At 48.2% G+C, this 14,806-nt stretch overlaps 1 protein-coding gene across 1 annotated transcript; it reads left to right on the forward strand.

The window, feature by feature from the left end:
* The first annotated feature begins 985 nt into the window (after positions 1 to 985).
* Positions 986 to 1,348, forward strand: LOC108289591 (60S ribosomal protein L37a). The gene has a single exon (XM_017509102.2). It carries the CDS (start codon positions 1,007 to 1,009, stop codon positions 1,283 to 1,285), a length of 279 nt encoding a protein of 92 aa, XP_017364591.1. The 5' UTR covers positions 986 to 1,006; the 3' UTR covers positions 1,286 to 1,348.
* The last annotated feature ends 13,458 nt before the right edge of the window (positions 1,349 to 14,806 follow it).

Consider the following 14,806-nt stretch of genomic DNA (forward strand, 5'->3'; position numbering starts at 1 on the left):
TATTTCTTTATAGCAGTGCAAAAACTCCCTAATAGACTCTGTTAGTGTAAAACTGTTGGTCTGAGGGTCAGACTAGGCCCCTAGTCAGACGCACCAGAAGACATTTCTCACATCTCTTGGGCATTAATGCCCTCAGCCCCTCTGCTGGGACCAAGGGTGCTGAAGGGAAGAGAGACCACAGCTTAACGGTGAGTCTCACCTAGGGGCTCCCTGCCCTGAACCTCTGCTCACCCCTTCCCCCCAGCCTGTTCCTTATATGGCATTTCCTTCTCTCATTCTGCTTTTTGTTAAGGTCCTGGAGGCCTGGCTCTTTAAATAGGACATCTACCACCCGGGAGGAGGGAGGTACAGCCATGGCTACTCATGTCCCTGAACTCTGTGGCTGGCTAGGGTTGGGGGCAGGAGGAGGCCTCAGACTGCAGTATGGGTGCCACCGTGGAAGCACTGGGCTGGGACAAGGGTGCCATCTCCTGCTGGGGCCAGTCTGGAAGGGGTCACTGCATGTCAAGTCTCTGTTCTACCTGCTTCCATGAGGGATTGGCAGGCAGGGGTTAAGGTAAAAACACATATGTTAGTTTACAGGGAAAGAGACCAGGCACAGTGGCTCACTCCTGTCATCCTAGTGCTTTGGGAGGCCAAGGCAGGAAGATAGCTTGAGGCTAGGAGTTCAAGACCAGCCTGGCCAACATAGTGAGACCCTATATCTAAAAATAAAAACAAAAAATTAAAAAATTATCTGGCATGGCAGCATGTACCTGTAGTCCCAACAACTTGGGAGGCTGGGGTGGAAGGATCCCTTGAGTCTAGGAGTTTGAAGCTGTAGTGAGCCATGATTGTACTACTGCAGTCCATCCTGGGCGAGAAAGGAAGAACCAAACTAAAAAAAAAAAAAAAAAAAAAAAAAAAAAAAAAAAAAAAAAAGATGAAAGAGAAAGTAGCTGGATAAGGAGAGGTGGTGACAGAAGCCAGAAATTACATATTTACCCTCTGGGCTCGGACCGGCAACATGGCCAAACGTACCAAGAAGGTTGGGATCGTCGGTAAATACGGGACCCGCTATGGGGCCTCCCTCCGGAAAATGGTGAAGAAAATTGAAATCAGCCAGCATGCCAAGTACACTTGCTCTTTCTGTGGCAAAACCAAGATGAAGAGACGAGCTGTGGGCATCTGGCACTGTGGTTCCTGCATGAAGACAGTGGCTGGCGGTGCCTGGACGTACAATACCACTTCCGCTGTCACAGTAAAGTCCGCCATCAGAAGACTGAAGGAATTGAAAGACCAGTAGACGCTCCTCTACTCTTTGAGACATCACTGGCCTATAATAAATGGGTTAATTTATGTAATAAAAAAAAAAAAAAGAAATTACATATTTCCTTGTGACTGAGGTCTAAATTTGACTCTGAACTTTTTGGCAGACAAGACAAAAAGAGCAATATGACAGATTTCTTAGTCTCTTTGTTTAATTGAAAGAAACAAGTGTTCAGAGAAGGCAAACTTTCCCCCTCTGGCACAGAGTTCTAGAAGGAATTTATCACCTGGGGCTGTATATAAAGAATGTTGGGTAAAATAAATTCATTCATTCAGCAAATAGAGGAAGTACACAAGATGCTGGTCTCATCAGCTGATGCCTGGTGAGCGGAAGCATTTGTGCTCTTTGCTGTTTCTGTTTTTTTCTTTTATATTTCTCCTCCCATTCCTACCTCCCCTCCCTCCCTTCCTCCCTTCCTCCCTCCTCCTCCTCTTCCTCCTCCTCCTCTGGACTTTGCTGTTTTAATGTCTGTGTTTCCTGCTTGACTCTAGGCTCCGTGTAGACAGGGGTCTGGTTTGTCTTGCTGTTTGTTGGTTTTCCACATATCAGGGAGGTTTCCAAAAGCGTTTGTTAAGAGAATTTAATAAGTAGTGGTTTAAGAGGTAAACAAGTTATTTTGTGAGTAATTGGAAGGACATCTAACCCAGACCTGGAGGAATTGAGGGGGGAGATAGTTTCCTAGGGAAAGTGACACTTAGTTAAGATTTGAAACACTCACAGAAATTGGGTAGAGGCACATTGACTCAGCCAGTCATGGTGACTCATGCCTGTAATCCCAGCACTTTGGGAGGCTGACATGGGCAGATCACTTGAGGCCAGGAGCTCAAGACCAGCCTGGCCAAATGGTGAAAGCTGTATCTACTAAAAATACAAAAAATTAACGGGGCTTGGTGGCACGCACCTGTAATCCCAGCTACTCTGGAGGCTGAGGTGGGAGAATCACTTGAATCCAGGAGGTGAGGGTTGCAGTGAGCCAAGATCATGCCACTGCATTCCAGCCTTGGTGACAGATCAAGACTCCCATCGCGAAAACAAAGAAAAAGAAATTATGTAGAAGTGAGGGGTGAAGACTGTTTGGGGGCAGAGGATGTCACACAGCAAGAGGCGTCAGCCATGGCCTCTGTGCAGAGGGCCAGAGGAGAGTGAGGAGGGAGAAGGTTGGAGAGAGAAGCAGGAGCCTCTGAATAGCAGACATAGCAGAGAGCAGTTACACTTTCCCCTGAAGGCAATGGAAGCCCTTGAAGGGTTGGATGTGGTTGACTGCACTTTGGAAAGATAACTTTAACTTGAACTGCAGGGGGACCAAAACTATAAGCAGTGAGATCAGGAACCTGGATGAGGAATGATAGTGACGGAGACTAGAGTGAGCCTTTGCTTGGAGAAAAGTGGGCAGACTGGGGGAAAAGACAGAGAGACAGAAAAAAGAAACAGAGAAAGAGTGTGTGTTCAGCGTCTAGAATTGATGGGATGTAGGCGGGGAAGGAGGCATGAGGCTAGAGTCACTCCCATGCTCCACGCTTGGTGACTCAGGGTGCTTGATGGGCATTCATTAGATGGGGAACCCAGGAAGAGGGGCAGGGTTATTTGGGGAAACTAAAGAGTTCAGTGCGGAACGGTTGTTCTTGAGATCCTAAAGGATGCCCCAGAAGAAATGTCTGCCTGCACATGGTTCTGCTGCCCAGGAGAGAGCTGGCCATTGAGATCAAGTTTTGAGTCATCAGTGTATAGGATGTGGGCAAAGTTGGGAGGCTGCCTCAAAGCCCCAGGGAGAGACGGAATGGGAAGAGGATTCGGACTGGACCTTGAGAACTTGGACATCTCACGGCTTGGTGGAGGACACATAATCAGCAAAGGGAGGTGCATACAGAAACACGTGTAGTGTTACGAAGGCCTACGGAAGCACGCGGTCGAAGCTGGCCATTGGGATTTCAAGAAGGCCAAAACGGTCAACTAGGCCAAGTGCCACTAAAAGCTCAGCAAAGATAAGGACTGAAAAATGTCTTTGGCATTTAGCAACGAGGAAGCCTCAGATGACTCTTGCAGGAACAATTTCAGTGGGAGGTGGTGGTGATGGTAGTAGTGGTATTGAAGCCAGAGCTAATGGATTTAAGCATGAGAGGGAAGGTGAGGAGAGAGAAGAATGGGGACAGTTCATTAAAAGAAGTTTGGCCATGAAAGAAAGAAGAAAGAAAGAGAGGGAGTTGGAGAGAGAGGTGGGACAAGGAGGGACAGTTAATTTTTTTTTTTTTAAGACAGGAGAACACAGCAGTTTATGGACAGTGTTTTCGGCTGCAGTTCTGCCAAAGATATAGAAATGGTCTTTGGGTAGTTTCACCCATAAGTTCTTCAAAAATTCCAGGAAGATACTTCTGGATAAACAAATGTGGTCCAAGAATTTTGTGGGAATCTCATCCAACAGGGGACAGAGCTCTGTAAACCCAGAGTGGGGAGAGGCAACGTGTCCCTCTGGGAGCATCTCAGGTATCTCTAGCCTCAGTGAGAGGAGCAGAATGGGCATGGCTGGTAGCCACTCACCCAGTGCAGAGCTCTTTGGCCTGTGGTTGTCAGGCCTGACTCCTTAGGGGTGGTGGGTGCTGCAGTCCCTCTGTATAGCAGTTGCCCTGGTGTGACCCAGAAGTCACCCTCCACGGCATCCTACAGGTGTGTGTTTGCTGAGCACAACCAGCTACCAAAACTGGCCATTGGAATCCGTGTGGGTCTGATGAGAGGGGACAAGTGGCAGCCCTCATGTAGGTGGCTGGAAAATGCCTCTCGGTGAGTGGATTTGCAGGAGGGAGGGGAATCATCAATATTCATATCCTTGAATTTAATTCCTGAGCTATATCTAAACTTCTCCTTTCCGATCTCCCAAAAATAGGACATTGAGAAAAAAGGGGAACCCCCGCAACACACACAAATCAGTCAATGAGAACTGAACCTTGAAGCTGGGAATGCAAAGCTCTTGTGTTTCAGGACCTCCATTTCTGGGCCCAGGGACTTGGGAGGACCAGTGAGGGGCCTGTTTCCTCCCTGAGTCTATGAGGTGCTGAGAAGCCCTGGGCTCTGGCCTGGGCCTGGCTTGCTGCAGAAGTTGCCTACACTGGTCACTCAGGTGTGGGGATGGGAATGGGGCAGCTCTAATTAGACAAGTCCTGAGGCCACATTTCCTATTGATTGGCCAGAGGTGGAGGAGAGGGGCTGGGGCCGAGGGAGAATTTCTCCAGTCTGTTTCTCTACCCCCAGGATTATAAAATGGGCATATATGAATTTCCTATGGATGTTTTAATAAATTACCACAAATGTAGTGGCTTAAAGCAATACACATGTATTATCTTGTAGTTCTAAAGGTCAGAAGCCCTAAAGCCAGGCTGTCAACAGGGCTGCGTCCTCCTTGGAGGCCCTAGAGGGATTCAATTCCCTACCTCTTCCAGCTTCTAGAGGACACCTGCAGTCCTTGACTCACGGCGCCTTCCTGCATCCTTCAAGCAAGCAGCATCCTTCAGCCCCTGTCTCTGTCTCTGTGGTTACGTCACTTCCCCTTCTCTCACTCTCCTTCTCCTACCTTGTAAGGACCCATGAGGTTATGCTGGGCTCACCAGGATGACCCAGGTGAATCTCCCCTGATAAAGATCCTGAACCACCTTTGTAAAGTCCCTTTTGCCATGTAGGTGACATATCCAGAGCTTCTGGGGAATAAGACCTTCACACCTTTGGGGGCCAAAGTTCTGCCTCCAGGAGTGGGTGTCTGGCTCAGGGTTGTTTCTGAGTGATCCATGGCCCCTGGGCGCTCTGTGATGGTTCAAGGGGCATGAGGAGGAGCCTGCTCTGAAGCCCACCCTCCTTCCACCTTGGAGGCTGTATGTTTGTCTCTGCTACATATTGGAGTTCTTCAGAAGGTTTCATTTGAAGAAAATGTTTGAGGCCAGGCGCGGTGGCTCACATCTGTAATCCCAGCACTTTGGGAGGCCGAGGCAGGTGGATCATGAGGCGGGTGGATCAGGAGTTCAAGACCAGCCTGGCCAAGATGGTGAAACCCTGTCTCTACTAAAAATACAAAAAAATTAGCCATGCGTGGTCGCAGGTGCCTGCAATCCCAGCTACTTGGGAGACTGAGGCAGAGAATTGCTTGAACCTGGCAGGCAGAGGTTGCAGTGAGCCAAGATCACGCCACTGCATTCTAGCCTGAGTGACAGAGCAAGACTCCGTCTCAAAAAAAAAAAAAAGAAAAAGAAAAAGTTTGAAAACCATGGATGTAGTGCGGTCTCCACAGAATGAGGCCCAGAGAGGGAAGGCAATGGCCCAGTGATGAGCAGAGCAGTGGACAATGGCAGAGCCAGCGCTGAACTCCGGCCTCCTGTCTCCCAGTCAGGTGCTCTTTCTACTGGCCCTTCTCAGGGTTAACACTACAACCACCAAGAATGGTGTGTACGTCCTCATTTATTGTCACAGTAACCCTGAGCAAAAGCAGAGGATCATTTTTATTTTCTCTTTTTTTTGGCCTCGTTTATGGTAAGAAAGGCCCCTGTCAGGTGAGGACAGGTGGAATTCCTGGTGTGTCACCTCAGTACCTTGGTGAGGCCCGAGACAAGCTCCCATCCCCCCAGACTTGGCCCTCTCTCTCGTTCCCTTCTGTCCCTTCCTTGGCCTCTGGCTAATTGAAACGGCTATCAATTCAGACACAGCCTTGTCCCTGCTCTGGGGATTCTAGGCTGCAGATTGTCATTAGATTAACTGTGAAGGTTCTCCATGCATGCTGGGAGGCAGGGATGCACTGGCAGGACTCGGAGCCGTTGTCTGCGGCCCTGAGTGCCTGGAGATGCAGTAATTCCATCATGGGGTGCACCGCCTCCCCCAGCCTGGGCAGGGCCCAGACACACGGTCCACCTGCCCTGCAGCCAGACAGATTCTTGAGATGGAGCAATTACATTTAAAGCGAGCTGTCTGAACTGATTTTTCCCCTTCGTCCTCATCCAGTTCTGCTAACCCTCTTCCCAGCATCATCTTGGTTAGTGGCCCAGACAGCCTGGACAGGACTCAAATGGCTGGCTCCAAACTGTGTCCTCTGCACCCTGGAACGCCAGCTCCCATCCATCTGCCACTTGCCTGCGCTGTCTGGACATCCCTCTCCTGGCTTCCCCAAAGTCAAAGACACCGGGACACACCCTGGGATCTCAGAGGCTGGGCAGCCCCACCCAGCCAAACAGGCTGTGCAGGGTTGGACTCCTGGGTCGGAGTTTACATGTGAGCGGCACCACCTGGAGTTGTGCAGGTGATGCCTGGGTCAGGGCGCCCTGAGGCCAAGAAGAAGGGATTGTTCACAGGACAGTTACTTACATTCTGACTCCTTTGCGCCTGGTCCACAGTGGGCACTGGGGGAGGGAGGAAGGGCTTCTCCCTCTAAGAGATGAGAAAATCCCACTTCATCGGTCACTTCCATCTGACCCAATAAATGGACACCAGGATGGTGGCCCTGTCATCAAGTTCCGTCACATCTGTCTAGGTGGAGAGGCCAGGGGCAGGAAGAACAGGACAAAGAGAGGAGTCTAGAAGTGGTTCTGGGCAATGTTCTGGTGTAGCTTCTTAGAATGAACAAATGTCAGTACTCAAGCCAGGGAAACAGGCTAAGTGTGGCAGGGAGGGCTCACAGCACACAGCGAGGGGAGGTGGGGCAGGCCTAGCCTCTTGCTGTTCCGTGAGCTCCTGGGCACAGCTCTCAGGCTCAGGTGCAGTACCTGGCTCATAGTGGATGCTTAGTAACTGTTGGTTGGTTGAATGAACCAATGGAAGCAACAGTGATAAATCTCAGAAGATATAGCGTATTTCTTCTCACCGCCTCCCCGGGCCTCTTCTTCCTTCTCCCCCTTCTTTGGCCAACAAGTCATATCTTCATTTCTATAGCCCCAGGGCCCAGAACAGGGTTTGGTATGCAGTAGACACTCAGTGAAGATGTGTTAAACAAGTCAGTATAATTGGGACAAGCTGGCTGGTCTTGAAATAGAGTCTACCCTCACCTGTTATGAAAGGGACCATCCTTACCAGGACTTTGGCATAGCTGAGGAGGTTCTGAGAGTGAGGAGTCAGTACTGGCACTGGGTTGGGTGTCAGGAAACTGAGGTTCTAGACCCTGTTGTGTGTTGTGTAAAGTTCCTTCTCTTATCTGGCCTGCAGTTTCCCCTTGAGACTTTCTCAAGATGTTGGAGCTGAGTGGGATTTTGGGACCATCTAGCCCAACTCCCTTCTCTTGGGTTAGGCTAGATGGTCCCCAGGGTCGCACTCAGCTCCAACATCTTGAGAAAGTCCAGGGGGCTCTGATGAAGCCCGGAGGCCTGGGGATCATGGGCCCATGGCACTAGTTTCTCATCGCGATGGATCTGGGGAAGGTGGAGAATATCCATTTTTTACTTTTTCCTCAAAGATTTCCAGGAGGAAGAGGCTGGAGCAGCCTGGGTCTCAGGAACAGAAATTGAGAAGGAAAGCGAAAAGTCGGGCCCTGGTCTTTGGAGTCACTAGGGACTGACTCCCAGCTGCCCAGGGAAGGAGGACCTCTGTAAAGGGGTGGGACTAAATCATCAACTAGAACTTGATGGCGCTGCAGCAGGTGACATCCCGGCTCCACCGAAACATATGCTGACCTTGAGACACCAAGTGGCATTGTAAATGCCATGTTGCTGATTCTATGGCAGGGGTCATTTCTGGGGAGACAGGTTGGGGCCTAGGGACATGAATAAGCTGATTAATGTCCCCACTGGCCCTTAGGAGGGCCTTGGTTATTTGGAATTTCAGAGTTAACCCCAACCTGCTTTGCAAGTGCTGAAGGAGGGCAGGGAGCCCCAAGAGTGACCTACAAGTTTGTCCCTGGAATTGCTGAGTAATCCACATGACCTGGTGACATATGACGGCTCTTACGTCTTCTCTACCACTCTTAGGGTCTGCTTTTCTCCTTTAACTCATCCTATTTCAACCTTGTTAGGTTATAGTCATGTGAGCTCTCTCAACAGTGTCATTTTCTTTTTTTTTAACCTTTAAGTTTAGGGGCACATGTGTAGGTTTGTTATATAGGCAAACTTGTGTGTCACAAGGGTGTGTTATACAGATTATTTCATCACCTAGATATTAAGCCTAGTACCATTAATTATTTATCCTGACCCTCTCCCTCCTCCCACCCTCCACCCCCCCACCCCCAGTAGGCCCTGGTGTGTGTTGTTTCCCTCTATGTGTCCATGTGTTCTCATTATTTAGCTCCCACTTATAAGTGAGAACATGTGGTATTTGGTTTTCTGTTCCTGTGTTAGTTTGCTAAGGATAGTGGCCTCTAAGCTCCATCCACGTCACTGGAAAGGACATGATCTGAATCTTTTTTATGGCTGCATAGTATTCCATTGTGTATATGTACCACATTAAAAAAATCTAGGCTATCACTGATGGATCTTAGGATGATTCCATGTCTGCCTTTGTGAATAGTGCTGCAATGAACACAAATGATATTTCTGTCTTTAGGCCTTAGTGTTATTTCAATAGCTGTGAATGACAAAGTTTAATTATTGGGGTGTATACCAACATACAAATATGTGTGTATTTGTGTGTGTGTGTGTGTGTGTGTGTGTCTGTATACCCAAGAGAAAAACACACAAGTTCTCAGTGCACAGGTGAATATCTGTGGTCACATAAGCCAGGTTTTCAGGGAAGCTTGGGCATTCTCCAATGAACCGGTTCCTCTCCTCCTTCTGTATTTTGTCTCTGTGAACAATAAATTCACTGAGAAACCCAGAGTCCTCTGTGACTCCCTCAGACATGGAATTAACCACCATGCCCTGTTAATTCTGCCGCCCAAGCGGCTCTGGGATTCTCCCCGCCTCCTGCCTGGAGACACAGCCTCCTCCTCACAGTTTTCTGGTCCACGGGCCTCTGCTCGCCTCTTCAGCTGCAGCTCTGACTGCTCCCTCTGGTCTCTGTGCCTCAGCCCTTCCATGGCCTCCTGGTTCCCCAAAGATGCCAAGCCCCTCCTCTGCCTGCATTCCTCTGCTTGGGACACTTTTCTGTGCCACCCCCACCTCCAGCACCTGAGTATTTCTATAATCAAATGATTATTTTTGCTGGTTCCTTGGATTCAGCCCAGACGCCCCTTCCTCCTTGCAGCCTGTCACATTGCCCATGATGTTATGCTGTCTTCACTGTCATCAGTTCCACACATGTACAGAAGCCTATTGGCTGCATCTTCACGGTGCACCATGTATCTAGATCTAGATGTATTTTGAGGCAGGATCCTGCCGTCACCCAGACTAGAGTGCAGTGGCGTGATCACAGCTTACCGCAGCCTCCTGAGTAGGTGGGACCACAGGTGTGTATCACCACACCTGGCTAATTTTGTTTGTTATTTGTACAGATGGGCTCTTCCTATGTTGGCCCAGGCTGGCCTCGAACTCCTGGGCTCACATCATTCTCCCGCCTCAGACTCCCAAAGTGCTGGGATTACAGGTATAAGCCATCATGCCCAGCCATCCATATATGTATTGTTTATGTATACATAAATGTCTTCTCGGTTCCACAGTTATAGATAATGTCATGTAGGAGTTTCTTGATCTTTTGGAGGCAGCGTTGGTTAGTGACTGAGGAGGCTGGCTCTGGGTTTGGATGCTGCCTCTTTTACTATATAAAAATTGTCTAAACTCTTAGTATCTCAGTTTCATCATCTGTAAAATGGGTGTAATGATAGGATCTATCTCATAGGGTGGTGAGAATTAAATGAGAAAATACACATTTCTTTTTTTGAGACAGAGTCTCGCTCTGTCCAGGCTGGAGTGCAGTGGTGTAATTTCAGCTCACTGCAACTTCCACCTCCTGGGTTCAAGCGACTCTCATGCCTCAGCCTCCGGAGTAGCTGGGATTACAGGCGTATGCCACCACACCCAGCTAATTTAGAAAATACATATTTAAGGAATAGTGGCTAGCATAGAGTAGGTGCTCACTTATTATAACCTATTTTTTTTCTTATTATCGAATTCATTCCTTATAAATATATCCCCTGGAGTAAGCTTATTGGAGCAAAGGTTAGAAGATTTTTATGGCTCTTGAAATGTTTTAACAAATTACTTTGAAGAGATTGTACTTCTTTCCCTCCCATCAGCAAAGCCCGAGTCATAGCTGGTTGGTCTCTCCTGTCATCCTGCGTAGGATGCACCGGAATTCAAAGCACAGGTTTTAGAAGATGGGAACCATGGTGGACTCCCCGCTGGGCTTTCAGACCTGCCACCTAGCCATGCCCATCCAGCTGTCTTCCATGACTGGTCCCTTCAATCTCTCTTTCCTTAGGTGTGCTCTATGCTTCATTTTTCTCTAGTCATTTTGTGGTACAATGATTTATTGAGATATTAATTTATTTTTGTTCTCACTGCAATTAGTATCTTTCCCTCTTTATTTCAAGATGGCAGCCAAGCCTAGTCCCCATGCATTGCCAGGCTTTGTGTTGCAAGGCGTTGTGGGACCAGGTGGCAGTGTGGGGCTGGGCAGGGCTGAGCAGGAGCCACCTGTCTGGATTCAAGCTCCAGCTGTTAAGCGCTCAGGACCAGGGTGGCAGATGGCAATGTCGAATCAGGTGGAGCTGCCTCCAGGGTCTGGGAGGGCAGGGACTTTATCTGTTTCAGTCCCTGTTGGATCCTGAGGACCCAGCATGGGTGGAGCCTGCTCTGGGGGGAGTAGGAACTGGCAGATCTCAGGGTAGGGGTGAGAGCAGAAACTCAGGCCTAGGAGTTGCCCACACTCATGGGAAGAGGGGATGAGGGAACTTGGGAAGCCAGGAATGGTCCTGTCCCAGCTCCTGGCTGTGGCAGGCTTGCAAGCTGCCCTCCCAGGCCACCCCTACTCATGGTCATCATTGTTCTGACTTTGACTTGACCTTTGGTGCAGGTGGCAGCAGCAATGACGAGAGAAAGTGAAGGTGCCTCGGCTGCCAGTCAGCACCAATGACTGTTGGTGTTGTACAGATTATTTCATCACCCAGATATTAAGCCTAGTACCATTAGTTATTGATCCTGACCCTCTCCCTCCTCCCACCCTCCACCTTCCAGTAGGCCCCAGTGTGTGGTGTTTCCCTCTATGTGTCCATGAGTTCTCATCATTTCGCTCCCACTTATAAGTGAGAACATATGATATTTGGTTTTCTGTTCCTGTATTAGTTTGCTAAGGATAATGGCCTCTAAGCTCCATCCATGTCCCTGGAAAGGACATGATCTCATTTTTTTTATGGCTACATAGTATTCCATTGTGTATATGTACCAGATTCTAAAAATCTAGGCTATCGTTGATGGACATTTAGGATGATTCCATGTCTTTGCCTTTGTGAATAGTGCTGCAATGAACATATGTGTGCATGTATCTTTATAATAGAAAGATTTATATTTCTTTGGGTATATACCCAGTAATGGGATTGCTGGGTCAAATGGTATCTCTGTCTTTAGGTGGACATAACTGTTGCCCTGCAAGCTTGGCTGTGTAATAAATGCCCAGTACCTCTTTGAAAGCATATTAACTCTGACCCTAAGGCCTGCTCCAGCTAAGCTGGTGGGGACTTCTGTCCTGATTGGGGTTCCTTCCCTTGGCCCAGGGCCCTGTGCAGGTCCTGGGAGTCTGGTGCTGACCAAAGGCTCCTGCAGCTTCCACAGCTGCCCATGCTTGGCCCTTGGAGTCATAGGTACCCAGCCAGGCCCTTTGCCAGCTGCTGGATGGTCTTCACAATCACGCCCCCCAGAGATCCTTCCACTCTCCCAGCTGCTGGGGGTCTCCAGCCAAGCCTGTAGACCTCTACCTTCCTCCCAGGCTTGGAGAAGCACCTCCCCCATCCAGTTTCCTGCTGCTTCTGCTCTCTTCAGAGATGCTCAGCTCTCTTCTCACCTTCTGGATTATCTAGCAGCAGCCTCTCAGTGAGCTGGCACTCTCAGGAGCCAGGAAAAGAGGTTTTCTGCAAGAAACCTCTATTTCAGGCCCTGAGTGTGCAGGCTTCCTTTGAACCAATGGGGTGCTTAGGCTATGACTGCCTTCTTGGAGAGGGGGGTGGAGGGTCTGTGAGAAAAATGTGACAGGAACAACATGCAGATTCATATTTCAATAAATGACCTGTCACCCCTGCACCCATTCTGGGCATGTGGTAGGAGTTTCATAAATTCATACCAGTTGATTGACAATTCAGCCCCAACCCCCACACCCTCTGCCAAAATCCCCGTGACATTGTTTATTTTATTTTTTTGTTTGTTTGAGACAGAGTCTTGCTCTGTTGCCCTCGGCTCACTGCAACCTCCACCTACAGGGTTCAAGCGATTCTCCTGCCTCAGCCTCCTGAGTACCTGAGATTACAGGTGCCCACCACCATGCCTGGCTAATTTTTGTATTTTTAGTAGATACTGGGTTTCACCATGTTGGCTAGGCTGGTCTTGAACTCCTGACCTCGTGATCCACCCACCTTGGCCTCCCAAAGTGCTAGATTACAGGCATGAGCCACTGCACCCGGCCTCCCTGACATTATTTATAAAAAGGGAAGTTTTTGTGTTTGTTTTGGTGAGTGGAAGACCTGAGGGAGTTTGAAGTGCTATTTACAGAAACTGAATTCAACTGGTGCTGCCCAGAACTGCCTTGCAGTCTGCTGGTTGGTTAAAAGGTTTATAATTAATATTGCATTGTCATTTCAGGTTCCAAAACTGAGAGATCTTTAACCCCTCTCCCCCCAAAACACCCCTCAAATCCATCACTAAATGACAGGCAGCACGATATTGATTTAAAAGAACAGCATGAAATCATCCATCAGGCATCAGGCCCAGCAAATCAGAGTCGTTGATTCCCAAGTCATTTGATAGCTAATTACATGCTGCATAATGTAAAAATGCAGCAAGGGTCCATTAAGAATAAATCCAATTGTTTGCAAGGCGCATTATAGAAATTCAGGTTGGCATTCTTCCACTTTCAGTGACTGTGTTATTGAGGCTTTTGGCAAATGAAAGACCCGGAAATAGAACCACTGTTTTTATAACAACCCTGTTACACTTCATGCCCATTTTCTCCCTTTAAGTGCAGCAAAGTCTGGAAATATTGCCATGCTCTTTAGGGGCAATTTTCCTACTGTGATTATTTTATTTCATTTTATTGCCGTTAAAAGCCCCAAGAGAGTGCATTTACTCCCTACTTATTTGCTACCGTCAAAAGGTAGCAAAATTTGTGAAAAAAACTCGACTGTCAATCTCCAACAAATATGCAATTATTTCAGGCTGGTGCTTTAAGCAAAAATGGTTTTCATGGCAGAGATTTGCTTCTATTTTCTGCAAAGGGGTTGGGGAATGTTCTTGCTTCTAGCTGTTCTGGTTTCTCTGAGGATCTCACAGAAACACCTGTTCTAACACACAAAAGTGAATTTCCGCTAGCAGGGTCCTGACATTTCCCTGAATTAAACGCTGGTTTGGTGCCCTTTTGTGTATGCTTTGGTGAGTGGGGAGCGTAAAGTCATTTTTCTTCCAGCGTCACAAAGCCTATCATTCCAGGGCATTACACCAGGACGCTGGGCAGCAAATGACGGAAGGGCTTGGAAAGGAGGAGAAAATAGATGATCTTGTCCCCATAATAATACAGGGAAGATATATAAAGGGAAGTAAGTGGTAATGCTCTTGAAAGATAAACAATTGACTGCCTGTCACAAATAATTGATGACTGAGATCGTGAAGAATGTGGCCATGATAAAAAACACACGTAAAAGAGAGTGCACACTCCACATTCTCCTGACACCTCGTTGCTTTCTTCTTTGCAGGAATCTTTGCAAGATCAAATTAGAAGTATTATTTGCTGAAAGGCAATATTCTCCACCCTAGGCTTGTGAGAGCGGAGCTCCTTGTCTCCCGGGGAGCTTTGGTTTGACTTTCATCTTGATATTGAATTTAAGCCTCATATTTTATAACAAATGCATGTAGCCCTTGGCCTGCCTGATGAAAATAACTGCCCCTACCGTGGAAGTTCCATTCAGCAGAAGGGCTGGGAGTGGACTCGTCTGATTACTGGAATCTGTTGTTAATTAACTAAAATCTCCCTCTTGTTTGAGCAGTCCTTTGTGGGATTCTTCCTAAAGCACATCTGCTCGCTTTGCTGTCTTGCCTGAGTGAAGAACACCATCGTGAACAGAATTGAATTCCTGGAGGCAGGCGGCTTCCTGTGGTTCTGCCTGGCCTAAAGGGCAATGGTAAGACCAGCAGGTGGAAGCTGCAGGGATCCTAATATCAGTTCACTGGTGGAAGAACTGTCTACCACCGAGAGTTCTTTGAGAATGGAAATGCTAGACTGCCTTGGGAGGTGGGTAATGAGTCCCCTGTTATTAGAGGAAACTGTTGGTGGAGCTGGGCGAACTCATGGAAGGGCTTCCTTAGGAGTTTATATCAACGAATCAGACAACATTTAAGTTTAATGATACTGGCCAGGTGCAGTTGCTCACGCCTATAATCCCAGCACTTTTGGAGGATCGCTTGACAC

This window comes from Cebus imitator, unplaced genomic scaffold (genome assembly GCF_001604975.1).
Source record: "Cebus imitator isolate Cc_AM_T3 unplaced genomic scaffold, Cebus_imitator-1.0 Scaffold406, whole genome shotgun sequence".
Lineage (NCBI taxonomy): Eukaryota > Metazoa > Chordata > Mammalia > Primates > Cebidae > Cebus > Cebus imitator.